A 25,977-nucleotide genomic window follows, 5' to 3' on the forward strand; every position below is an offset into this window, starting at 1 on the left:
CAGTAATAGTTTGGAAGATGGAAGCCTCTAAACTAGGCGCTTTTTGTCCCCGGCCAGTTTCAGCCAGCGAAGACGAGCGGGGGGCCGCCAGCCTGGGCTACGACCCGTTCCCAGACCTGCTGGCCCACTCGGATGAGGGGCCCGTCAGGACCTCGGCCCACTGCAAGTTCTCCGAGGCATCCGAGCTGCTCAGCTCTGAGCTGACGCGCTCCGTCATCGACCCCAGGAGTCCGCTCACTATAGAGAGGGTCACCGACACACCACACAGCAACGAGCGGGGAAGGCACGTCTCGTTCTTCTTGCTTGCACAGCCACATCATTTTTTTGTTTGTTTGTTTTTTTTTGCAATATTTTTAAGTGGAGTATTACTGTTAGTAAATCACATATCGGAATGGGACAAGACAACTTTCCGATATGTTAATATGTTGTTACCGTTGAGGTAGAAAGCTTCTGGAGGCGACATGAAGTCACCAGAGGTGAAGCCAGAAGTGCTTAGGGACACGCCCCCAACGATGACCAAAACCAAGAGACGCCATTGTACCTCCACAGTTCTGGCTTCACCTCTGGTGGGGTCGCCTCCAGAAGCTTCCTACCTCCATGCATGTTAATAAATTACATATTAGAAATGTAGGAGACAACTTTCCAATGTGTTGTTACTAGAGCGCATATCGGAATGGGACCAAACAACTTCTTGATATGTCGTTACTGTGCAGCAATCTTAGAGACACACATGACAGCTTCCAGCTTCCTGATAAGTTATTAGCAGAGCCACTGCATGTTCCCAAAGTACCGGAATTCCCAAGCTTTGCTTCAGAACCGCTTCGTGGTACTGCGATACAATGGCTTTAAAATGGCGGCCCTGTGCAAAGACAATCGAATTAGGACGGCTAGAATAAATTGGCAAAACTTGCTCGCCAAGTGGTCATAATAATTAGAAGTTTTACACAAACATTCTGCATAAATTTCTTGCTTTTCTTCCTCTCTTGGCCGACATTGGCCAACCGGAAAGCTAGATTGGCTCGATTCTCCAGTTCCAGTGGACGATATGGATCTAGCTGTTACCTGTACCAGCCTACTGTCCTTCTTAAAGGCGGAACAACATAACCTGCTCTTTAGGTAATATGGATTCAGAGAAATGGCTTGCGTCCAGTGGCGTCACTATAGGGTCAGTGGCACCCAAGGCGGCAGCCCGCTGCAACCCCCCTTTCTGATGCCACTGGTCGTGTCGCAACATCTATAAACAATATTGCGGGCCTTTTGTTTAATAGGCATTCTTAAACTCTAGCTCAATGCAAACTGGCAGGCAACAACTGTAGCGAGCCAATAAAACACTCTAAGAGTGAGGTATGTGACAGTGCTTTGCACGTGTGCCATCTGATGACGCACCATCAGAAGCCTCGCTCCGACACCATAATTTGTGCAGCGCAGTTATTGCTTCTACTGTTTCAAGGTTAAGCTGAAACGGAGCTTAGTCTTAGTGGTTGCTTTTTACAGGTAGCCAGACAGCTCTTTATAAACATTCTTTTCTGATTTTTGTTTTAAGATACATTTAGTACTATCTTTAATATTTTCATGCTATTGGTCCCAGTCTTCCAATATGCAATACTCTATTTTACTTTTTAACGTGTGCTCACAGTGCAAGCAAACTTTTACTTCCAGACAAAGGCGGTCCCGTAAAGATGACATCATGACACGGTCTGTGCCAGAGTTCCGATCAGATGGCTCGCCAGTGCTGCACAGCTACGGAAAGTCCTCCTATGGCAGGTCGTCTCCACGGTGGGCAGTTTTCTTTTAATCTTCACTATACCAACACCCTAGAATTTGAAACACCGGACACATTTTCTCGCTGCGCCTTGTGCAGTCATTGCATATGCTACATTGTACAACTCGGGTTTCAAATAACCCGCAAAAGATTTTTTGTTTTGGGGTTCTTGGTGCATCTGACACCCAGTGTTGTGACTACTATATGGAATTGGAATAGGGGTAGCAACTAATGCTTGTTGTCCATTACAAACCTGTGATTTTTTTGGGGAGGCACTATCAAGCTTGGACTAGTGTTTGAAATTTCTGTTACTTTCCAGAGCTGTCATATACAGCAAGAGAAGGTCTGTCAGCAAGATGGGAGACAACTGATTTCAGAATCACGAACATGTAGCCAGAGAGTGATTCTGAGGAATTCACTTGCTCAAAGTCAAATCCTTTTGCAACTAGCTCAGCTGAAGTTTCCCCATCTTCATGTAGCGGAAGCTTTCACCTCCATTTGTGTTGCGCAATACATCTGTGAGCAGACTTATTATCGAGTGGCACCTGGCGTCTACCGGTTCTCGGCACTTTCTTGTGGCCATAATCAGAACAGTTGCAGTGACAAAAGTTTGTCAGGTTCCTTCGACTGGATTGTTCAAGCTCTATTGTAACGTAATGCCATGTGTGTACAATATTTTTATATGTTCCTGCAGGGCCATTCCAGTGCGCAAGGTGTCGTCCAAACGCAGCTCGGCGTCCATCACAACTCCGACGGATGTGGTGCTGCCGGCGGGGATGAGCTCCACCCGTAGCTTCGACGGCAGCGCGGTCTCCAGCAGCATGGCCGCCAGCACGGTGGCGGCTGCGGGCACCTCTCGGCTGCACCACCACCAGCGGAGCCCCTCCGACGGAGGACTGCACCGCAGCTCCAGCTTCCGCACACCCACGGGGCGCTCCCCTTACGCCACTGTCGCCACTGCTTCGCCGCGCAAGGGACAGCGTTCTTCCTCCGTCTCTGCAATCTCCTGCCCTCCTCCCTACTCTCCGGTAAGGTGCCTTGCCCTTTCCGGACACTCATTGGACCTTGTGGCTCGGCTCTGTTATTGGATTGTCAGTCAAGTTTTAGTTACTTTTAAAGGCCGACCAACAAGCAGAAGGGAGGAAACTCTGCCTCAATTCCTCCTTTCCACTGGAGAAAGAGCGAGACCCTCTACCTTCTTCTACGGGGAGTAGCTCGGAGATCCGTTACTGTGGGGAGAGGAGAGAAGAGGGCGAGAGGGAGACAATTCTGTAGCTCGGCCTTTCAGGCTAGTTCACACACTTGCGACTGCCTAAGACTGAGTGCATTGCAAACTCTCATGACAGACATCTTATGAGGAGAGAACGCTAGAGAGCCTAGACTTAATGGAGGAAGCAACTCAAGCCGTGTAGAGCGTTTGCTATTTAATGGCAGACGCCTCCGGGGCAGCATGGTCGCTGGTGTGCGTGCGTTGCACTGTCACTTGGAGAGTGGGTGGCAAGGCTGAAACGCTGGCAGACGACCGACACTTTCATCCCCTCTTCGCAGTTCACACTGCAAACGCGGCCCATAAACCACACAATCTCGATCGAGCAGTTGGAGACACTCCGTAATCTAGGCGCGATAGAGAACTCACTGGCACTCTGGCGCCACCCACGAGATGGCCCTGGAACTGCATTTCACCAGAGGGAAGGTTTTACGGTACATCCGGGATCAAAGGCACGCACTATGTTTTAGAAAAGGTCGCTTATGACATTGCCAAGAGTTTTTCGGGCTATTAGTGAAAGACTGGCGCACAAAAAAGAAAAAAAAAAAAAAAGAAAGGAGATACACGGAAAGGAGGTGTGTTTCACGGCCATCCAATAGGTGACGCCGCTGCATTCTCTCTTCGTAAGAGATGCCGAAAGGTCGTAACGCAACCGGTCGCAAGTCTGTGTATGAGTCTTTGGTCTGGCAGATCAAAAATCCTTCCAGCGGCCTCGACCGCTGCGGAACTTGCCTTGTCGACGGTCGCATGGTATCGTTAGAAGTGAAGCTTGCAAAATGTGCGAATGACGGTATTTATTTATTTATTTGAAAATACAGCAGGCCTTTCTCAGGCCCTGGCAGGTTACAGGCAACAATACACACTAGTACCATATACAACGCTAAAAAAAAGTAAAGGCCCGTTCACACTCTTGCGACTGCTTGCGACCTCTTAAACCTGGGTTCCTTAAAACTTCCTAAACCAGAGAACACACTGGCGCCATCTATTGGGAAGCAGTGTAAACTCTGCGGTCCAGCATATTTTTTTTCATTTCTCGCGCAATATCTTTTCTTTTTTGGCTCGAAAAACTTTTGTCAATGTTATAAACGAGCCTTTCTATGGGTATTACGCACATTTGACCTCGGAAATCCCGCAAAACCTTCGCTTTTGTGAAATGCAGTTCTAGGGTCACCGCATAGATGGCGCCACAATGTCAGTGTGTTCCCTCATTCTAGAAACATTTAAGAAGTTGTAAGAGATCTCGTCTCTCTCAGTCGTACTCGGTCGCAAGAGTGTGAACGGGCCTTAATACATAAATACATAACGACGGAGAACATAGTACATTGAAAGTTCCATCAAGCAATGATACACAAATTAAACACTTACAGTTTTCATAGAAATACATGCTTCATCAGATTACATTCAACGAATGCTGATACAAAAAAGATGAATTTTTAGGATATCCTACATGTTAAAATCAATGACATTTTGGCTATAAGATTTCCTAAAAGTGCTTAGTCAAGCCATTTACGAACGACTGCGTTTAGCAAATTTTGATTAACTCCTCTGGCAACAAATTCCAATCTTCAATGCTATGAACAAAGAATGAATACTTGAAAGTGTCATTATGACTGATGTACGGTTTGATCATTTTACTGTGGTTAGTTCGATTAGAGTAACTATGTGGTTTCTTCAAGTAATCATCTGCTCTCATTTTAAGGTGACCATGATAAAGTTGATGTAGGAAGTTTAAGCGCGCAATGATCCGTCTAACACCAAGACTTTGCATTTTCGATTGTTCAAGCAAATCGGACATGCTCTCCGCGCGCCTATATTTTGAAAAAATAAATCTTAAACCCCAGTTTTGAATTTTTTCTAGACCGAGGTATGCAAGTGCTACTGTTGTAGTAGGACTTGGCAAGCCAGCAAAGTGCAGACTTGCTATTTTTGAGTGCCTTTTCGAGGATATTATTCCTGTTCATAGCACTCGCTTGTTTTTGTTCCCCATTTCTCCGCATGCCAGAACTGTCCTTCTAATGGCAAGCTAAGCTCTCTCACTAGCCCCCCTTAAATTCGACCCATTGATACATTGCGATTGTGGATTTTCATATAGCATTGCTGTGCTGATGGTGCTGGACATAGCGAGGGTCTACCCTTATTCATACAAATTAGAAGAAAAACGCTTTGATTTCCTTAGACATGCCTATTATACATGGTGTTCACTCTCAGAGTAAAAATGATTATAAAAAATATGATTTTCTAAAATGAATTAATAATTACTTTGGTACATAAGTAAGAAAACTATATTCTGCTTTGCAATCTTCAGCGCCAAATTGAAGCTGCGAGGAGATTCCAATATTAAAGTTAAGTGTGAGTAGAGCGAGAGATGTCCCACCAAGAAGTGGCATCGGCGTCTGCTGGGGGAGTGGCCGGGGAGCCATTGTGTTTCGATCTGACAGTGGCACATTATCTTAGGGCCATGTGAAGTCGTCCCAAAACCTCCCCTTTGCCTATGCCACTAATAGCCCACATTATTTCTTGCAGCGAAATGTTCCCAGCAGGGTGCCCAGTTCACGGTACGGCAACGTCCCTGCAGTGCAGCCTGCCGGCCAGAACAACCTCAACATCACGACTACCATCAACCACAACAACAACCAACAGCAGCAGCAGCAAAACATCCACAACAACAACAACAACAGTGCTGCCTTGCTGGTGGAGTCTGACCCCCTGCTCAAGCAGAGAAGCCAGGCCGTGGGGCTGGAGGTGCTGGACAGGGCAGCGGTCAAGATCCAGGCCCTGTGGAGGGGCTACCGGGCGAGGGCCCACATGGACAAGGTTCACAAGGTCTGTCAGGAAGTGCGCTTGAGGAGGCTGGAGGAATGTGTCCTCGACATTCAGTCCAAGCTGACCAGAGTCAACGAGGCCCTGCTCAAGTAAGTCCTCTAAGGTTTTCTTGTTCTATTAAGTGGTGCAGAACCCTACGTGCAGACTCGGAGACGGATTGATCGCTATTGAGGATATATGTGAGCTAACTTACAGTTATGTTAGGAATAACTGCTACTATCCAAGATTGGCTGTACAAAAAGATAGAAAATCGGGACAAGGTTTCTAGGAGTGAGTTTGCGAGGACAAGCCTTTCAAGGACAAGCCTTCGGGGGCGAGTCCCTCCGTGTTCGGTCATTGGAGTCAGGTTCTTGAAATTGTGTCTTTGAGGGACGTCTTTAGGAACAGGTTTTTGTAATAAGAGTATTCAGGAGGTGCTTCTAGAGACAACTTGAGGAACAGGTTATCTCTAGTATGTTTAGGCCCAGATCTTGAGGAGGAGGAGGGAAGGGTACTGAGGGGAGTGGTATACCCCTCCTCCCTCCTCCTCCCTCGTGATCCTGGGGGACCACGTGACCTGGGGGACCACATGACCTGGGGGGCTCACGTGACCTGGGGGGCTCACGTGACCTGGGGGAGGTCACGTGACCTTACGGTTACGTTGACAACGACGCCGCTCAAGCCAGAAACGGCCACCTAAGAGCTGCACTCTAAAAAGCCTCTCTGCTAGCTATGAGGCTGTTCAGCCCTGTGTACGGTGAACTGCTCGGAGACCAGTTATTCTCTATGTAAACATGGTCGCTCACCATTGAGCTACGAAACATAGCTGTTGGAAAGAGCAATAAAAATATTCACATTGAAAGGCCTTTCTTGTGTTAACTCGCAGACAACAAAAGGAACTGGAAGAAGAAAGGAAATACAGGACCTCCAACAATGAAGCACTGAACAAACTGTTGACTAACGTAAGTGCCCGCAGCAATGCCATTTCTGTTTAGCGAGGCCTCTTGGGTGTGCTGCAAAACTTCGTCCTTACCCATTTCCGCACTCCTTTCTTGCCACCCCTCAGATGGAGCAGTTGGAAGGCCACATCACCAAGATGTTTCACCAGCAACTGGTTCAGCAGCAGCAGCTTAGCCTGAGAGAGAAGGCCACTTTCAAGCCGATCTGCAACGAGCCACAGACTACAGAATCGTCGTCGTCATCGTCTTCCGAGGTCACCGTCGGCAACGGCGCATCCACTTCATCCTCTGCACCAAAGGCTCCTTCGCAGTGTGCAGCCGCCCCGAAAGAGGAACAGTGTCCTCTGCCTCCAACCAGCCAGGAAAGACTCGAGTGCCGAAACGGGGCAGGCTTCAATCTGTCTCCGGAGCAGACCTCATTGGACGGCACGAGTGCGGACGACACCACGTGTACAAGCATGTCAGAGGGCGAAGTGCGGCCTGCCGAAGTCGGGCCCGACGAAATCTGCTCTGGCAAAGCCCGACCCAGCGAAGCTCACTCTGGCGTAGAAGACGCGGCACAAGCCGACAGGGGGACCACGCTTCAAGCGGAACCTGGAGCCGAAGAGAATGCGGAGTCTGCCTGTCTTTTGGCCCTGAACAACAGGGTAAGTCTTCTGCGTGAAGTGGATGTGGCTGGCATTAGACAGCTCCTGGTTTGCTACCATGCTCTGTCCCATAGATGAAGGATAACAGAATGCTCTGGCTGCACGACTGCTTGCGTCAATAACATGATCAAGCTATAGACATCTGTGGCTCTCTCCACCAACTATCCTATGAATCGGAAAAAAGATGGCAGCAAGTGTGTTGTAGCAGTGTCTTTAATTGATGGGGGACCTGAAGTTAGTACTAGTTTCCCTGGAACGTTTAGGGTGAGAAGTTGCTGATAAACAGAATAAATTAAAAGCAGCCACAAAAATTGTGGGAGCATAATCTAGTACTTGTTTTCGGTGTATGGCTGCTCTGATGGAGTATATCCAACCTTCAAAGTTCGTTATTGATTCCAGGAATGGTAGGAGCGCTTGCTTCCTGGGTCCTTATTCTAGCAGGCAGCTGGAGTTTTAATAATAACTATAATGTGAAGATATTGTAAGGGTGCAGGTGAGCTGGTGAATATTAACCATGTTGAATTAACCTGAGACTGGGGTAGAGAGGAAACATCAAAACGTAGAAGAGACAGAAAATAGACGGTGCGACGTCTCAATTGAGACTTCTATGTTTTGATGTTTCCTCCCTACCCGTCTCAGGTTAATCCAACATGGTTATAATGTTGTGTGTATGTTTATACAGCCGTAAGTTGGGAGGCCTCAATGGGCGTCTGGTGTCTTGGCTGTAGATGAGAAATTTAGCCATTGCAGCACAACCTCTAGCCTGGGTCTTTAACATGCTCCACCCAGTAGTGATACACGACCGCACGCCAGTAGGATGCTCATCCAGGTCAAAACGGGCATAGGTGGGGATTGAACCCAGAATCCGTGGGTTCAATTCCTGGGTTCAATCAAACAGCCACAGTTTAATTTTGAAAATGTTACAGCAATGTTGATATCACCATTCACAAAGTTTCCATTCTTTTTTTTTCTTTTTTTTTAGTTACACGAGTTACGCGCATGCACCATCCCGTTTTGATTGTGCGTTTTGTCCAAAGCACTCAATTTTGATATTGATACTTTTCCAAGTGTTGATTGCGGCAGCTTACCCATAAAAGTGTGCTTCTACCAAGCACCGGTGCGCTGATGAGAAGCAACACCCGCGGAGCTTGCTTTCGCAAGTGTTGTTTTTCCGCATTGTACCCGTGCTTGGCAGGAAGCGTGCTCAACTGGGCTAACCCGCCGCTATCAACACCTAGAAAGATATAAATATCGCAGTTCATCTCGAAGCAGATATCGAATAGTGTATTGTTCGAAACTATTTGAAATTTCGGATATTCGCACAACACTATAGAGGTCCGACAGTGCCAGACCGAACAATGTATTATTCTACCTGTTTGATATGGCTATGCCTCATATTACTAGGCATTTTGTACCAGGCAGGAATTTGATATGGTGTTTAACTACACTTTGTGCAAGTGTTGTGATTTGCCTGTTTCAGTGATCACCCTCTGTTTGTTCTTTCCCTGCAGCTGGCCAGGTTGGAAGCTGTCATCATGAAACTCGCCATCCCAGACCCAAGCTTGCTTCTGGGGAGCGCATTTACAAACCCTTAAGGCCACTGTAGCAGACGCAAGTTGCTGCTCCACGAAACCCCAGAGAAAGTCCCTTTTATGTTAGCATCCTATGCATTTTTGTTTTGCATTGCTCATCGATATACGGTTCCTCAGTCGAGTTCCTCATGTACGGAGATTTCACTTTCACTGAAGTTTGTCCATTAATTCAAACAGTTTCTGCTATGTGTAGCAGAGTCTCGCTCGATTTCCGACTTGGTGCTTGGACAGTAGGTTCTCGAAGAAACAGCGACAAAAGAAGAGTTTGAAGGCACGCACAATGTAGCTGGGAACCAAAGCATGAAACAGTAAAGAGCATCGTACAGATACTGCAGGAAAACGGTATAGGAAGGCGTAAGTGAAGGCTAAATGAGGAGTGGTCATTAGGGATATTCACAATCAAAGGAGAGCTTCAGCACTGCTTGGCCTCTAGGAATCCTTCAAACTCATCATTTCATGTTCCTTGCAGTAACACTGTTCTCTGCTCTTTCACCGCTGTGGAAGCTAGTATATTTGGCCCGTCTGTTTTTAATTTTGCATGTGGCAATTTGATTTTAGTTGACTTGCATGTTTTGTGTAGCATCAGATGCATGTAACATCTAGAAGTTTTGTGGAAGCCACATTCTCATACCACGTGTTATGCGGAATGATAGCAGCTACTTGAAATTAAGGCAATGCTACTTCTCTCAAAAAGATTAGAAGAAGCTCTTTTATTTCTTTTATTTAATTTTTTAATAGTATACCTATATATGCTAGCTTTTAGCACTGCCACGTCTAATATTGTCAGATGCTTCTGAGAAAATTGTGCATTTTGTTTTTTGGCCTTTTGTACCAACTTTACACAAGGATGCTCTTACCAACACCTGTGCGAAAATAGCAACAGAACAAATCATTCAGTGACCCTTTTTGTGGACTCTTTTGTGCAGCATGATTTTTGTATGACAAAGCAATTCCAGAGTTACTGTTACAGACACAAGATGAGCACCCACCTTGAAACGTCAACATATTGTTAAAAAAAAACGGCTTATTTTTGCAGATTTCGGTTTGTGGAGTGCAACTCCCTACCAGATTCTAATGAAGAGGACCTACTTTTTTTTTAGTTAATTTGTTTTAAAAACTGGGCCCCTACAAAAGAGGCTTTTTACATGTTTCCTTTGCATTCTTCCACAAAGCGACAGAAATATTTTATCTGCATTATTTAATGTTTTAAATATAAAGCCTAACATTGCTTTTTCTTTCATGGTCACTTTTTTATGTCAAGACACGACAATAAGCTTAAAGGGATACCTCGACGATTTTTTTTAGCTACCCCAACAAACTGTATTTTCTGAATTCCCAGCCTTTACCATCTCCGATGTGCTATTTAGAATTCAGATTAGTTATTGCGAAATCTGCAAATGAAAATGATGCCAAAACCAGCATTCAAATATACCCTCACTTTTCAGTGCCGCGATGTCGGTGGTACGGTAGGCTTGTCAGTCGAGCGGGCAGTCAAAAAATGGAATATGCCGAGCTTTTGTTTCGTTCTGCTGCGTGCAATGTTGGAGCGAGCTTTCAAAGCATTCATTTGACACCACATAACTGCTTGTAATCAGTTAAAAACAAATTCTACAGTCCAAAAAGTAAATCGCTGCCTGCCCCTGACGTCGCTTTTTCCTTGCTGCCAGTAGAGACTTTCAGTTTGAAAAACACGACGAGGTGAAAATGGTAAATTCAATAACTTCGCTAAAAAAATATTATCTTGGCCTAATAGTTGAGATACTATTTCAGCAACGTTTTTTGGTGTTTAGCAAAGTTTCAGGCAAATTGGGGACCGTCAAGAAAACACCGAAGTACCCCTTTAACCTTCTTTGATTTTGCTGCGATACGTCTGCCCTACGAGTGCAACATTGGTGCTTTTTCGCATTTTACTCCAACAGGGTATTCTGCACAATTAACTGCGTTCTATTCCTCAATTCAGTTCTTTCACGAGGATGTGCTGCTCTTCATTTTTAAGGATATGTGTGCTACAACCGAGGTTACAAACAGGTGTTGCCAGCCTCAGCCAAGTCGTCCCACTTCGCAAAATGACAACATGGCTCGCTATTAGAGGAAGAGGACCGGGGTACCTCGGTCATAAGCGAAACATTAGAAGTGTAACATGTATAGATCTCTTAACATATGGCTAGACAATAGCTAGCTAGAGCCCTGTAGCCACTGTGTTTTGCAGTATACGCCAGTGAAGTACTCCCGTGTTTTCTTTCTCGGTTGCTACCAGTTCCAGGTGTAGCGTGTCAGAAAAGACTCAAGAGCCCTCGTCCCATCCGGTCGCTTGTACGAACAAACGTTTCGTCACGCCCTGCGTTGGTAAAAGACTGGGTCGGTTACCCTCGGTTCTTGTCCATTTCACCGTGCATCTGTAGAAAAGCATGCGCATGTAAGTCGCCCGTCCCCCAACTTGAGTTGTTTGTCCCAAAGCCTAGACTTAGAAGTGTATACGGAGGTTGTGCAGTAAAACAATAACACTGTAGTTATCAGCACCGAGTGTCCCTGCTCCGGTCGTGCGTCCCATGCGGTAGCAACACCCAAAAATGCTTTGCCAACAAATTTGCAAGCTGAGCGCTGTGGTTGTGCATTTAATTAAAACGTTGGCCCAGGAATGACGGACAGGTCGGCGACGAGTCTTTTTTTTTTTTTTTTGGAACGCTGGAAAGTAGTAATCTAGTCAATATCACGTGGGCATTAATTACCAATGGAACCTACAACTGTGCTGCGGCAAGTTAGGGCAAAATGCAAGCTCCCTCCATGAACAAAGCAGGATCTGATCATTGCGCGAGATATGGCCTACGCAGAGTTCCGGGTTTCGTTGCACTTGCAACTGCTCATTATTTTTATGTACATTGTGGATCTGGCAGCAGTTATATACCACAGCCTGCTGGGCTTTGCCGTGGCGTTTTTATTCGTTGTGCTGATGAATTGCTAATAAAAAAAAAAAGTCTACACTCGTCAGTTTGAAAGCACTGTGAGTCTCATTCACTAACAGCTTTTCCGTGCAGGTGCTCCAAAACTCCCATGTATCCAGCTTGAAAACAAGTCCAAACACAGGTTCAATGTTTATGTACACTTTTTTATTCCGCAGTTAACACTGCCCTAGTCTCATCGTCTCCACGTAACCGAGCAAACAACCTGCTAACACTAAGCACGCCAACGTTGAAGGCATTCTGTGAAAAAAGATGCATTGCAGCATTTTGTTTCTCAAGTTATATACATATTGCATCGCTTATCACCCTTAAAGTGTGATCTTGGAAAAGTTTCTGCTGCATGCATAGCTTTCTCTTCCCTCAGGCAATTGGGTGACAACTTGAGTACTAGCATCCTGGCATATTCCGACGAGGGATGTCGGGAGTTTTACATCAACATCGCACATCTTCATGGAAATCCTAAGGAATAGTAACATACGGGTCTTCCACCCGCGGCATCCTTCTGAGTAGCGCCAGAGTCGTACACTTCCCACACGCGCGCCAACAGTCGTGCAACCCATGCAAGCCTAGCATTTTGACACAATCACATTATATATATTTTTCTATGCTTTGTGCCGGAAAGCCGGAGTCATTACGAGCTGCTTTAATGCACCAGCCAGCCAGGTAGAGAGAATGCCCATGGTGAACCGGGTCCACTGAAGTGACGGATCTTGCCGCTTCAGTGGACCATTTCATAGGTGTCTGGCCCACTGCACAGCTGCAAATGCAGCATCTTACACACTGCTCATTCTATCTGGCTGTCTGCTTCCTTATAATGGATCACATTCCCTGCGACTACTGGCGATCATGATTGAACTACGTTTGTCACTAAAGACCTTCGATTGATCAGAACCAGATACTTTTTTTGTAGAAGCCTCTTTCGTGTCTAGCTAGAACTGTACATGGCAAACACGTTCCTTCAAGTGACTTTGCGTGCAGCTCTCAGCCATGAGTATCATGCAAACTTCCAAGCGTGGCTCTTGCAGAGAGCTTTAAAGGACTAGAAGGCGAGCCAAAATGCTCCACACTGGTGTCACATCAGCCCGTGCTCGTTTTGCATACAACTCGTCGTTTATAGTCGCTCGTTGCCTCTCTGGGCAAACTTTCGGAACCTATTTGCCCTCGATCAGTTAATACAGACTACGGGTGTACATTACCAAAAGGCAAGTTTTCTAGGCCGCTTTCCTCGCAAAGTATACCAACTCTGCGTTATATCACAGGGCAACGAAACAAGTATAGAAAAGGTGCTTCAGTTGGGTCAACCTAATCACATAACTTGTTGGCAAGGGACACTGGCAGTGAGCTGCATTCATCAAAGATATGACAATCTCGTATTCGCCGATGACTGCTAGGCCCTTTTGGCATGGCCACAATCTCTTAATTATGAGTACTTTTTTTTTTTCACGACGTGGCGAACACTTTATATGTAGTGGTGGTTGTTAACCATTCTAGCAAAGTAATGTTCCAATAATATGCACAGTGACTCTAAGTGCTTTGGTTAGCAAACAAGTTTTTTTGGCCACAACTCCAGGAAGAGATGTGTTGCAACACAATCATGTGCTATTTGTTAGGCAGCTTACTGGCCTGTTAGTTCAATGTCCACCAAGTCGCTTAAGAAAGCTTTTGACCCATGTTTTCCCTATTTCTTCCGCTGTCAATACATTCTTAGGAGTTAAAAAAAAGGGGGCCACTATGATCGAGCATCCACTTTATGATTACATCACCTGAAAGTCCGCGGTAAATTTTGGTTAAAAGCCGAGCTATCGGAACTTTGGGAAGACTAAGGATTCAAACCATCAAACAAATTAAATATTTGATTCTTAGGGCTGTAGCTCTTGTCTATCCAGCACTCTCTCAATTTACAGCTATGCAGCTGCAACATATACACATAAAATGCAGCATCCATTTCCTCAAATTCTTGGCAGGCATAGTCAATAAATAAATTTATTTATTTAAACTCTCGATTTCTTTCTTGTAGACTCTGCAACTGTCTATGTGTACACTCTTGTTTGTATTTATACGTAATCAATACCTTTTCATCCTACGCTCAATTAGGACTCGAGCCCTGTAGACTTAAAGGGCAACTCCGCTCAATTCCGAGATAATGAATGATTTCACATTGAAAAGCCGTAGTAAAGGGTACTACGTCATTTTCTTTGCAAACAAATGGGATATATATTTTAAAATCTAATTTGAAACACTAGCAGAAATTAAAACCGAAACTTCGGCTCTGTTCGGCAACGTTGGCCTTGGGCCGTCAAGAACATGGCTATCGCATGGTATGAGATGTCACGTGATCCTCTACGCGACGATGGGCGGGATTGGGGTGGGTGGATGCCAGGCACCAAGTGTCGTTTGCACCGCACTCTTCACCATGTTTTGATGTCTAACATTCGACGATGTCTGCACAACTGCGGCACATGTGCACAAACACTACGACACCGCTGAGCACCGACAGGGAATGTTGCTGACGTCACCCGTTGCGCTCGCTCGGAGAAGTAAAAACAAGCAAAAGGGGGCAATGGTGACGACGTTTAGCTCCATGTTGGCTACGCCCACGCCGTAGCCTCGACTGCGCTGCTGGTTGTGCCTCAATTCGTCCGCTCGAGTCGGTTGATTTTGGCAAGTTGCAAAGTTTGCCGGACAGTTTAAGAAACATTTAGGTCATAATATTTGATGTTTGTTCCTCCTAGGTGATACTAAAAAGGACTGCACTGTTTTTTTAAAAAAACAAAAAGTGAGCGGAGTTGCCTTTTAATACTACTTCGACCTTTTCTAGCACTTTCCTCACCGTCCCCCACATTTGCGAACAAATAATACCGTAAGGACCGTTGTGCTCCCATAGGAAGCAATAGTGAGGCAAGCCCAACTTTCCTAACCCAGAAATACCTCAATCTTAAAAGTGCACGACGAGCGAGTGGCCATCTCTCGTACTCCCTCCATGAGGGAGACTGACGAGCGGTCTTTCGAAGATGCAACGGCAACAATGCAACGCTGATTCCTACACCAGTCTCCGAAATGCCTCGTTCCTAAGTTAAAAAGAGCGCCGCAAACCCCTTCTCGTCTCGCATAGAGCTAATATACAGATTTTGGGAGGCAGGGGGAAAGGTTTGCCGGATGCGCCCACACTTCCGCTCCCGGAAACGGCGGTTCACGTTGACGGGCATAATAAAGGGGCAATGCAACAATGTTTGGACTTTGGTCAAATAATCGTGGTAGTTGTTCCCTGTCACATCTGGATTAAAGAACTGAAAACAAATTTTGCCTATGTGCGTTAGTTCTTTAGAAAAAGAAAAAGTCAAACAGTTGATGTTCTGGGCACCTCCGAACCAACCGACGTAGTAGCACAACAGAGTGAGGTTCAAGGAAAGAATAGTTTTTTTTCACCTTAGGCAGGTGGCGCCACTAAAACTTTTGTCAATGATACGAGGTTTTTGACACATTCCCTTATATTGAAGCGAATCCCTTTTTTTTTTCTTTTTTTTTTTTTGCTGTTATGCAATGGAATCACAATATTTCTAAAGAATGAGGCGGTTTCTAAGTTACTTTTGGCAAGATAAAAAAATGTAAAAATTTAAAACTGCAAATTTTTTCGAAGTTAAAATTGTTGCATCACCCTTTTAAAAGGAGGACTGCTCGCTCGAAAAGCTCTTGGTGCGACGAACGCCGTTCTCGTTACATAACAAAAGCTTGCCTGGTAAGGCGAGCGCTGCTTGAGCCTTTCTGGTCGTAAAATTAATTCGGTTCAGACAGGTCGTACTGCGCATCACATGGAGCATCCAGTGGTCTGGAAGCCTCCACACCCCCTCCTTCGACTTGTCCCGACCCGGCCACACCAAACCACAGCATCACTTCCCTTAATACGAGCTGCCTCCGCTTTCAACGTCCGTCCCGCATGGCTGCGACGGGCGCAGCTCGGACAGACCTTCCAACGCAACCCCTCCTCCGCACGTCACCCAAGTCTCCTCTCCCGCCCCCAAAAGGCGCCGTTATAAGCAGCAGGCACGATCGGCCCGGCCCGTGGCAGGTTTCTCGACGGCGTCCGCGACTGTCTCTCCACCCCCGCAGCAACCGTCCTTCCTCTCGGTGGTCACGGTGAAGGAGCAACAGCCGCTGCTGGGGCCACTGGGGCAGGTCTTGCAGTTGCCCTTCTCGCACTCCTTCTTGTCTAGACAGCTGCAAATGTCCGCCTGGGCCGTGGAGAGGCACAGGATGTCCACCCCGCTCGGTCTAACGTCGTTGCCACCGCCAGAGGTGTTTTCTCGATCCGACGTTGGCATTTCCAGGCCCACTGTCAGCGTCTGGGGAAGCAGGACCCTCGCCACGCCGGTGGCACTCTCCCCGTCCGCGCTGCCTCTCACGATGTCAAGGGGGATCATAGCGTACGCTGCATGCGAGGCGAGAAACAAACGCCGGAAATTCCGAATTACTACTACTGTGCAGCGCTATAGTCCTCGATAAGATGAGAACGGCAGGAAGCAGTTTCGGTAGTCCCGCCTACGGCGTGTGCTTCGTACCTTCGATAGCGCTTCAGCATCTTGTGAGCCTTCAGTGTGCACACGCAGCCAAAGCACGACAGAGGACAATGCAGAGCGCAAGTTTGTCTGCTTCTTTTGCAGGGGTTACGGTCACGTCGGAATTCCGAGCTCCGATTGGCTCTGACTGAAGGATAGTGGGCAGACCTCGAGGCAGCTCGCTTTGAAGTCTACCCACTTTCCTTCAAGCAGAGCCAATCGGAGCTTGGCGTTTGACGTTGCCACAACCCCTGCGTAAGAAGCTGACGAACATGCGCTCCGCATTATCGCGTGCTGGAGGGACGCCCTGCCATTCTGCAAGTGACTATAGCTACGAGTGACTACGGTCACCAGTTTGGTGAATTAAGAAACAAGAGCCAAAGTTTGGACGCCGGTTCTCGTGCGTCGACGTTGACGCCGGTACGGAGCTTACTGCTAGCACAAGTCGCTCAAGAGACCCTGAAGATTAGTTGGTAAATCTGATAACGGTGATGATAATGCTAAACAAAATTGTACGTTAGTAATGCGACTTTAGTTTTCAACGATGAACAATTGGAAAAGAGGGGCATAGACATAGCATGACCATCCACAGAGTAAAAGAAATGGGACATCAAGAAAGGGGGGGAGAGAAAGGGTGGAAGCCGGGGAGGGGGGGGGGGGGGGGGGGGGGGGCAGAAAAAAAAAATTATGGTATCATTCAGTTTAATGCATAGACATGTTTTTCCAGAGTTATTAGTTGAGAACGCTCATGCCTTCTTTATTTTAAAAGGGGAACAGATGTTGCCAACAGCAGCATGCCAAAATCAGTAATTTAGGGAACGTCTCCCATACATACGCGCGTCTATGCAAACAAAATGCTCAGGCATGTAACCACAGATTGAGCTTGAAAGTTTACTACATAAATGACAATGCTTTCATGCTATATTTTTCTCTTATAAAACATTTGTGTTTTATAAAATATTGACTGCCAGAATGAACCTCTAAAACGGCTCTCCCTCGGCTAAAATGGGATCCCAGATCACCCTACATAAACGTCTTTTTTTTAATGCGAAAGCAGTAACTGGTTCTATGGAACAAACCGAAATTATGAGCTTTTGAAGCCGCGCCAAATGGCACCTTCCCCTGTCCCAATGGAGCGATGCCTGTCGTCTGTAGCAGAAATCTGATGGATAGGCTCCCATTGGCCGGCGCACGTCATAGTTTCAAGGAACGAGGCTCCCATTGGCTCTCGCGTGGCATAGTTCCAAGGAACGCCACCAAAGAAGCCCTCTCCATGGCGACGCAGTGGCCCGGCCGCTCAGGGCCGTAACCAGGGGGGAAGATAGGGGGTTCTGACCCCCCCCGAAATTTTTTTCTGGGTACGGCCCTGGTCGGTGCACTGGCAGCCAGCCGATTTTAATCTCCACCTCTGCGCACGCGCAGTGGCGCCGGTCGGCTACCGGGTACCAAACCGGGACCTGTTCTCCGGTTTGCTGTAACTCTCCATTATATGCCACCGATGCACATGATTCATAGGCGAAAATAAGACAACAGACACTTTCAAAATGGCCGCCGTTGTCCCCGAAAACCCCCCCCGAAATTTTTTTCTGGGTACGGCCCTGCGGCCGCTGATAAAAGGGAGCAGAGCCCGCATGGGCAAACTCCGGAGAGATTGCACGGCCGAGCTCGGCGCGGCGCGGCCAATTCATGAGAGCGCGCGCTCGGCCGTTAGCTGCTACCTCGGCAGTACAAAAAAGTGGCCGTCCATGCCAGTACGCCGCAGACGAACTAAGGGAGCGGAAGAACAATATTCATGCTTTCGCATTCACAACTCGTAAGAAGTGCTTAGGTGTTCTCGGAATTTAAAAAAAATATATATATATTTTAGGGTTGCAGTCACTGAAGTTCAAAACGGTACTGATGATCTGTTCTCAAACAAATCCTTCACGGTATTTACAACAGCATTAAGCTCGAGACTAATGCTTGTAAAATTCCTGCAGAAATAAAACAGAGAAGGGGGCAACAGAAGTAAATTTTGAAGATCAATCTTATTGCTAAAAGACATGCAATGCCGATCAAGTTTAATTAAAGGGACACTGATTGATTGGGTGTCAGAAGACACCCAATCAATTTTTTGCTACAGCGTCACATATACTAGGCTCTCGTGTCATATACAAATAAAAATATTGTACAGCCCCTTCACTTCATCTGAAGATGGAGGACCACCAAAGCTGTTATTTTTATGACGTCTAGGATGATGGCTAGAGGACAACCTCAAGGACGACACCTAGAGGATGACGTCTAGGACGACCTCAAGGACGACCTTGAGAACGACGTCTAGGACGACCTCAAGGACGACCTTGAGAACGACGCCTAAAGGACATCTAGGATGACCTCTAGGACGACTTCGAGGATAGGATGACCTCAAATACGACGTCTGGACGACTTCTAGAGGACGATGCCTAGGACTACCTCTTGGATGACCTCAAGGACTCCTAGGACGACCTCGAGGACGACGCCTAAAACGACCCTTCGGATGATTTCAAGGACGACTTTTAGGATGATCTCGAGGACGCCACCTAAAGGACAACGTCTAGGACAACTTCAAGGACGAGTTCAAGGATAAGACAACTTCTAGGACGGCCTCAAAGACAACTTCTAGAACGACCTAGAGGACGTCGCCTAAAGAATGACCTCTAGGACAATTTCGAGGACGACGCCTAAAACGACCTCTCAGATGACTTCAAGGATGAATTCTAGGGTGATCTCGAGGACGACGACTAGAGAAGATAAGAGATCAGGGCCTGACTATCTAATAATGCCAAGAAAGGCTGACTCACGCTGGTTGCCCCCTCTTTTAATTTTAGAGCGCAGCTCTTGGGCGCCTGTTTCCGGCTTGAGTGGCGTCGCCGTCGGCATAACCGCGCGTTGCAATATGGGACATTTTCTGTAATGACGTCACGAGTGACGTCACTGCGCGTTGCATTATGAGTAAAAATTGCCCACTAAATGTAGCAGAAAAATTTAACCCACTATATTTAGGAAAAAAAATTGCCCCGCTACATTTAGCGGAAAAATTCCCCAATAAATTTAGCAGAAAAAATTCCCCCTAAAGTTAGCAAAAAAAATTTTCCCCACTAAATTTAACAGAAAATTTTTCCTGCTAAATTTAGCAGGAAATTTTCCCCGCTAAATTCAGCAAAAGAAACTCCCCGCTAAGTTTTGCAGAAATATTTCCTCATTAAGTTTAGCAGAAAAATTTCACCGGTAAATGTATTGGAAAAATTCCCCGTTAAATTTAGCAGAAAAAATTCCCCAGTAAATTTAGCAGAAAAATTTCCACACTAAATTTAGCAGTAAAGTTTCCCTGCTAAATTTAGCAGGAAATTTTCCCCGCTAAATTTAGCGAGAAAAACTCCCCGCTAAGTTTTGCGGGAAAAACTTCACTAAATTTAGCGAAAAAATTAGAGAGTTTTCGTAGATTGTTTTCGCCGTCCCGCAACGCTCTCTGCAACCCGCTACAATAACCGGAACTCTACAGTCAAGGCCATGGGCATGTAGGTGCAGTAGCAGCTTCTTTGTTGCAGAGGGCTTAGCGGAGGGGGAAACGCGGTCTATGAAAACTCCCTAATTTCCGCTAAATTTAGCAGAAAAAGTTCTCCGCTAAATTTCGCTGACAAATTTCCCCGTAAATTTAGCGGAAAAAATTCCCCGCTAAATTTAAGGGGAAAATTTCCCCACTAAATTTAGTGGAAAATTTCTCAACTACATTTAGCAGAAAACAATTTCCCGTTAAATTTAGCGGGGAAAATTCCTCGCTGGAAAATATTCCCCACTAAATTTAGTGAAAAAGTTTGTTGCTAAATTTAGCGAAAATTTCCCACTAAATGGGAGGGGAGCAGGAGAGGAGAAGGGGAAGGTACGGATGAGGAGGGGCACACCATCCTCTCCGTATTTTACCCTCCTCCTCCTCAAGAGCTGCACTCTAATTCGGCGTTACAGGAGATTGTAAACGTCTTTCATTCTTTTATTTATTTAAACTTGCCACGACCAATGAGGAACTCTCTGTCAACATCCGTGGACGCATTTTTTTCTAAGATTCTAGCGCAGGGGTGGCCAAACCGCGGCTCGCGAGCCGCATGCGGCTCTTTGTTGGTCCAAGTGCGGCTCGCAGGTCCCTCGTAAGGGACTCCCCCCCCCCCGCTTTCCCTAGGAAAAAAAAAAAAGATTTCAGAATAAAGCACACTGCAGCTTGCAGTTTGACATCCTTGCACCCCCATACCGTCAGACTCTGAACAAAAGTTAAATTTGCCCCCCCCCCCCCCCCCCCGCCCCGCGGCTCTTAGAAGTTCCGCGGTTTTGTTTGCGGCTCTTAGGCCAGGCATGCCTGGCCACCCCTGTTCTAGCGCATAACAGTTTTGCAGTAAAACTTGGCGAGCATAAGTACCCTGTCAGTGTCTTTTTAAGCAGTAAAACCAATGGTGCTGCAGGTAACAATGGCATACAAAGGGGACAAATGTGTGATGTATTTGTTGCCCGTAGTTGCCTAAGCGTAGGGCAGCAGTCCTCCACTTCTCGCTTTCTCAAAAGGTTTGCTTTCTATGGTATCTGTTAGTTTTTATGCACCATGTCTTGCAAAAAAAATACTAGGTAAGTTACAGATTCATGCACAACTGAGCAGCATGTTTCACCCTTTAAGGAGTAATAAACAATTATTGAAAAATTTCTGAAAAATCTTCAGGCTCATATTTAAAAAAAAGAAAACTAAAATTCCTCGACCATAAATGTGTTTAGCGAAATATTTACGTAGCAAGACTCATTCTTATTTAAGAATGATTCAGAAACATGCTCCTATTTCGAGACATCGTGCTAGCATACTACTAAAACATTAAAAAAAGTATTATTGGAGTTTAGTATTCTTTTAAATGATAACTCCGGTCAAAAATCAAACCAAATAAATGACTGGTATCGACTAATGCGGAATCGCAATCCACTCTAAAACCAATATTAAACATGCTACCACCAGCTTCTCAGTGGGCATTCAGCAGGTTAGCTGTTCGTTGAGCAACCTTGTGGCCCAATGACATGTTCGTACTCAAGCAGGTTACTTTTTGTACTGCTGCGACTTCTTTTGCCACATTTTTCTGTAGGGTTTTAAGCCATCCCAGCGGACAATTTCTGCCTATTATGTGCTAGGGGCCGTCGTTTCTAAGCGCTCATCAGCGATCGCACACAAAGATTATTAAGGCGAAAGTCTTCCTGGTCCATATGAGCGTAAAAGCATAGAAAAAGCAGATAAAAACGCGATTGCGCGGCACGTGCCGCTCAATGGGCGACCCTACTTGTCCCATTACCTTGGCGTCGTCCTTGCAGTCGTCCTTGACCTCTAGGACGACCTCATTTGACACATTACGTAAAAAACAAGCAGTGTCGGCGGTGTTGTTGTTGTGACCAAAAAAATGGCCAGAAAAATATGTCATCAAGCGTCATCATACGTCAGCAGCGTGATGTCATCGCCGGAGCACCATGTGCGAAAGGTGTGCTTCGGACTTCATCTCTGCTCGTTGTGTGCTTTGTGCGATGAACTGTGAGGCAACTGCATCTACATTTACGGCCTCAACATCGGCAGTAGCATCTACATCTATGGCAGCTTCCGCAGACAAACGTGGCCGTCCACGCAAATAAGCCACAAGCCTCCTTAAGTGTCCTCCTCTAGGCGTGATTCTCGACGTCCTCCTCTAGGCGTCATTCTTGACGCCGCCCTCTAGGCATTGTCCTCGAGGTCGTCCTAGAAGTCGTCCTCTAGGCGTCATTCTCGACGTCAACCTAGACAGTCGTCCTCGATGTCTTCCTTGACTGGCTTTTGCCTTCTTACACGTAAGCAGCCTTAAGTGTACTCTAACTTTTTACATGCTGCTCGCTGAAGCGCATCGTGGTGCCAAAGTGCAAGGCACTCATGGGACTGGCATTGTTGTACAATGCTGAGCACGCCTTGCTGTTCCTGCTCAGCCTTCCTGCTCAGCGCAAGCCTACGATAAGCTTCCACACATTGCACACAACCAAGATTTTAGTTCTTCTCAGAAGATAAGTGAGGGCTCGTTCTGAGCCTGTGCTGTGAACACCGCGCTATCGCATCAAACTCGCTTCTCAGCCGGCAATATGTATTAATATTTGCTGCAGATGTTTGATATCTAAGAAGCAAAGCAGACGTAGCATCTTGGCTGACTTATCTAAACTGCTCTTGCAACTAGGCCAGTCATACATTTTATGGTAATGTGGTACAAACTTTGCATCACATGATGACCATACAGCTGATCACCAGGCTTGCCACCTTTTTTTGGTTTTTTGGTTTTGGTTTATTTTTGGTTGGTTTATTTTTGGTTTTGCCGTAGACACCCGAAACAAAACCTCGAGACAAGACATCTACAAAACTGCACGAGACATCGAAAAAGAAATTACACTTTGTAATTCAGGGACACTTCCTGCTCTAAGAACGGTCGTAACCCTAAAATCAGGAAAATGGATTGGAATTACCCTTTAAGTGTACCGTAACATACAGAGAGGTAGCCCAAGATGATTGTACTTTCCAGTCAGCAATGTCTGCTTATATCCCGCCATAGCTAACTATACGTTTTTACGCCAAGGTCATCATTGATCCAAACACTGTGATTACTAAAAATGGGCAGTCTTTCAAAGTTAACAAAAAAAGATAAAAAAAAAAAAAAAAAAAGAAGCAAATCAAGCCAAAAATAGGGGTGGGTTACCTTTTGGGGATGGGGCAGTGTAGGTTTATCTTACACAAAGGTTCTGTTTTCGTACTCGCCTAAAAAGTAAACACTACCACACTAGAAAGGACCCCCAGAAACAAGATTTTGCGGAGAGGCGTCGGCAGCCTCCGCAGATCGACGTCAACTGGCTGCCGAGTCGTCCACTCACCCCTGAGGCTAGTTCCCGGCACGCCCGGCGTGCTGACGTTCACGGTCTGCACGGGTACGGTGAGCACCGTTGTTCCATCCGAGGTGCGGGTCTGCTCTCCGTTGGCCACCATGGTGTTGAGCAGCATGTGGGCGGGCCCCCCATTCCCGTCTGGCAATAGCAGCCCGTTCCCATCCGGCAACAGCAGCTCGTCTCCCTCACACTCCAGGTTGTCCTCTCCGGGCTCCGGATCCACGTCCAGGCCGTCCAGGTGAAAGGTTAGCACCTGGCCCTGAAAAGACGCAGCACCGCGGTGCACAGTGCACTCGAGGCTGGTTCACACACCTGCGAGAGCTTACGACCGGGTGCCTAAAACCGCTTTGCTTGCAACGAGAGGATATCCTGGTGCCGTCGATTGGGTAGGCATGGTAGGTAAGAAGCCTCGAGAGTCTTCCTACCTTCATGGCTCCCGGGTTCCTACCTCCAGGGAACTAAGGTGAAGCCAGAAGCGTGGAGTGACACGCCAAAAAAGAGAGCCAACTCAACAGCTGTTTTGGTCACCCTTGGGGTCCCGGCTTTTTGTCCAGTAGCGTCCCTTGGTTTTGGTCATCGTTGGGGGCGTGTCCCTCTAAACTTCTGGCTTCACCTGTGGTGGCGTCATGTCACCTCCAAAAGCTTCCTATTTTCCTATTTTTTTTTTTCACACATCATCCTTCCATGCTTGGCTCGAGATGCTTTTGGCAATGTTACGGACGACCATTTCTCACGGGTAGTAAGTACATTTGACCTCGCAAATACTGAAAAACCTTTGCTGTAATGAAATGCAGTTCCAGGAACACCTCACAAATGGTGCCAGAGATGTTTGCCGAGAGAACCGAAGTGTATCCTTTTATCGCGTGAACAGACAATGTTCCCATCGTTGTCGTCGTAAGAAACCACCAGAGCTCAATCCTAAGCAAACGCAACTGTGTGAACAAGCCTTTAAGGCCCGTTCACAGTCTTGCAACCTCTTGAAACTGGGTTTCTTAAAACCTGTGGGAAAATAAGCGCCAAAAAAACACACGGACAAAGAGTAGATTGACAACGACACAGGGCGCACTCTCAACTGAATTTATTAGGAAAAAAACCCAAACTTATATACCAATGGGAGCACACTATCAAACACCACACGTCACGTTAGTCTCCGCCCAGACCACGTTTCAAATATTCAAACTCATTCGTAGACAGAGCCAATGATGTGTCGCTAATGCATTTTTTACCCCTTCTCCTAATCTCAAATGCCTCGTGAAGCTCGCGTGACACTTTGTTTCTGTACCTCGCCAATATTTTAGTGCTGTCAAATGATGGGTCGCAAGTGCATCTTTTGCAATGTACAGCCAAATGCCCTGACGGTGTAGTTCTAGTTGAAGCGGCGTGCTCGCGGACCCGATCATTAATACACCTTCCAGACTGCCCTACATAGCTTAAACCACACGTCATTGGTATTTCATAGACGACGGCGGTTGCGCAATCAGTGTACTTATTCCTGTGCTTGGTATGGCACGGGTCAGTTATCGGTTGTGGATCATTAATTCTCCTGCATAATCGTGACATTTTGTTGGGCGCTGAAAATACGACCGGGACATCATAGCGCCCAGCCACCTTCTTAAGGTTATGGGAGACACCGTGCATATATGGTATCACCACAGGCCGTACGTTGCTCTTTTCGCGCGGAGGTTTCTGCGTCCCCTTGAACTTCTTTATCAAGCTCCCAGCCACTTCGACCAATGAGCTCATTGGGAAACCCCCTTTTCGCAGACGATCTACTTGTCTGACAAAGCTATCGTGGGCGCTATGCAGGCAAGACTTTCTGAGAGACGCCTCCATACACGAGCTCGCGATGCCTCTCTTCACTAGCTTGGAGTGGCAGGAATTGAAGGGAAGGACCCCCTTCTTAGATCTAGGGGAGTACTCCCAACAAATGTGCTCACCTAGAAAACTTAGCTTGAGGTCAAGAAATTGTATAATTCCGTCCTTAGGAGTCTCGTGCGTAAATGACAATCCGCGGCAGCAAGACTTGAACACCTTTAGCGTCTCTGAAACTTCACAGCTAGAGAGATCGGGATTGCGTCCCAGGATGAGAAAATCATCCACATACCTAAATATCTTGTATTTGCCATCACTCATATCAGAGCTATCCGCTATCGCCTTTCCGCACTTACTTAAAAAGATATTGCACAAAACCGGCGCGACACTGGCACCGATGCAAATTCCCTTTTGTAAATAAACACCTCCCTCAAACGTCACAAACGTGTTCTTTAAATAAAAAGACAGGAGCTTATTTAAAGAACACGTTTGTGACGTTTGAGGGAGGTGTTTATTTACAAAAGAAGGGAATTTGCATCGGTGCCAGTGTCGCGCCGGTTTTGTGCAATATCTTTTTAAGTAAGTGCGGAAAGGCGATAGCGGATAGCTCTGATATGAGTGATGGCAAATACAAGATATTTAGGTATGTGGATGATTTTCTCATCCTGGGACGCAATCCCGATCTCTCTAGCTGTG

At 46.5% G+C, this 25,977-nt stretch overlaps 2 protein-coding genes across 4 annotated transcripts in view; one reads left to right on the forward strand and one right to left on the reverse strand.

The window, feature by feature from the left end:
• Positions 1 to 12,017, forward strand: part of LOC8034486 (centrosomal protein of 97 kDa) — a 120,518-nt gene extending 108,501 nt beyond the window's left edge. For both annotated transcript variants that reach the window (XM_042291767.1, XM_042291766.1), the window contains exons 12-18: positions 58 to 283; positions 1,660 to 1,776; positions 2,457 to 2,790; positions 5,553 to 5,941; positions 6,718 to 6,793; positions 6,898 to 7,437; positions 8,949 to 12,017. In XM_042291767.1, coding sequence (XP_042147701.1) covers positions 58 to 283; positions 1,660 to 1,776; positions 2,457 to 2,790; positions 5,553 to 5,941; positions 6,718 to 6,793; positions 6,898 to 7,437; positions 8,949 to 9,032 — 1,766 coding nt within the window. In that variant the 3' untranslated portion in view covers positions 9,033 to 12,017. The remainder of the gene's footprint in view (positions 1 to 57; positions 284 to 1,659; positions 1,777 to 2,456; positions 2,791 to 5,552; positions 5,942 to 6,717; positions 6,794 to 6,897; positions 7,438 to 8,948) is intronic.
• A 97-nt stretch (positions 12,018 to 12,114) lies between these two features.
• The window catches only part of LOC115324250 (metal regulatory transcription factor 1), a 29,262-nt gene continuing 15,399 nt past the window's right edge, over positions 12,115 to 25,977 (reverse strand). For both annotated transcript variants that reach the window (XM_029984772.3, XM_040209322.1), the window contains exons 7-8: positions 23,458 to 23,728; positions 12,115 to 16,415 (exon numbers count right to left, since the gene is read on the reverse strand). In XM_029984772.3, coding sequence (XP_029840632.2) covers positions 16,018 to 16,415; positions 23,458 to 23,728 — 669 coding nt within the window. In that variant the 3' untranslated portion in view covers positions 12,115 to 16,017. The remainder of the gene's footprint in view (positions 16,416 to 23,457; positions 23,729 to 25,977) is intronic.

The sequence above is a fragment of the Ixodes scapularis genome, unplaced genomic scaffold (genome assembly GCF_016920785.2).
Source record: "Ixodes scapularis isolate PalLabHiFi unplaced genomic scaffold, ASM1692078v2 PGA_scaffold2__306_contigs__length_199485367, whole genome shotgun sequence".
NCBI classification, from domain to species: Eukaryota; Metazoa; Arthropoda; class Arachnida; order Ixodida; family Ixodidae; genus Ixodes; species Ixodes scapularis.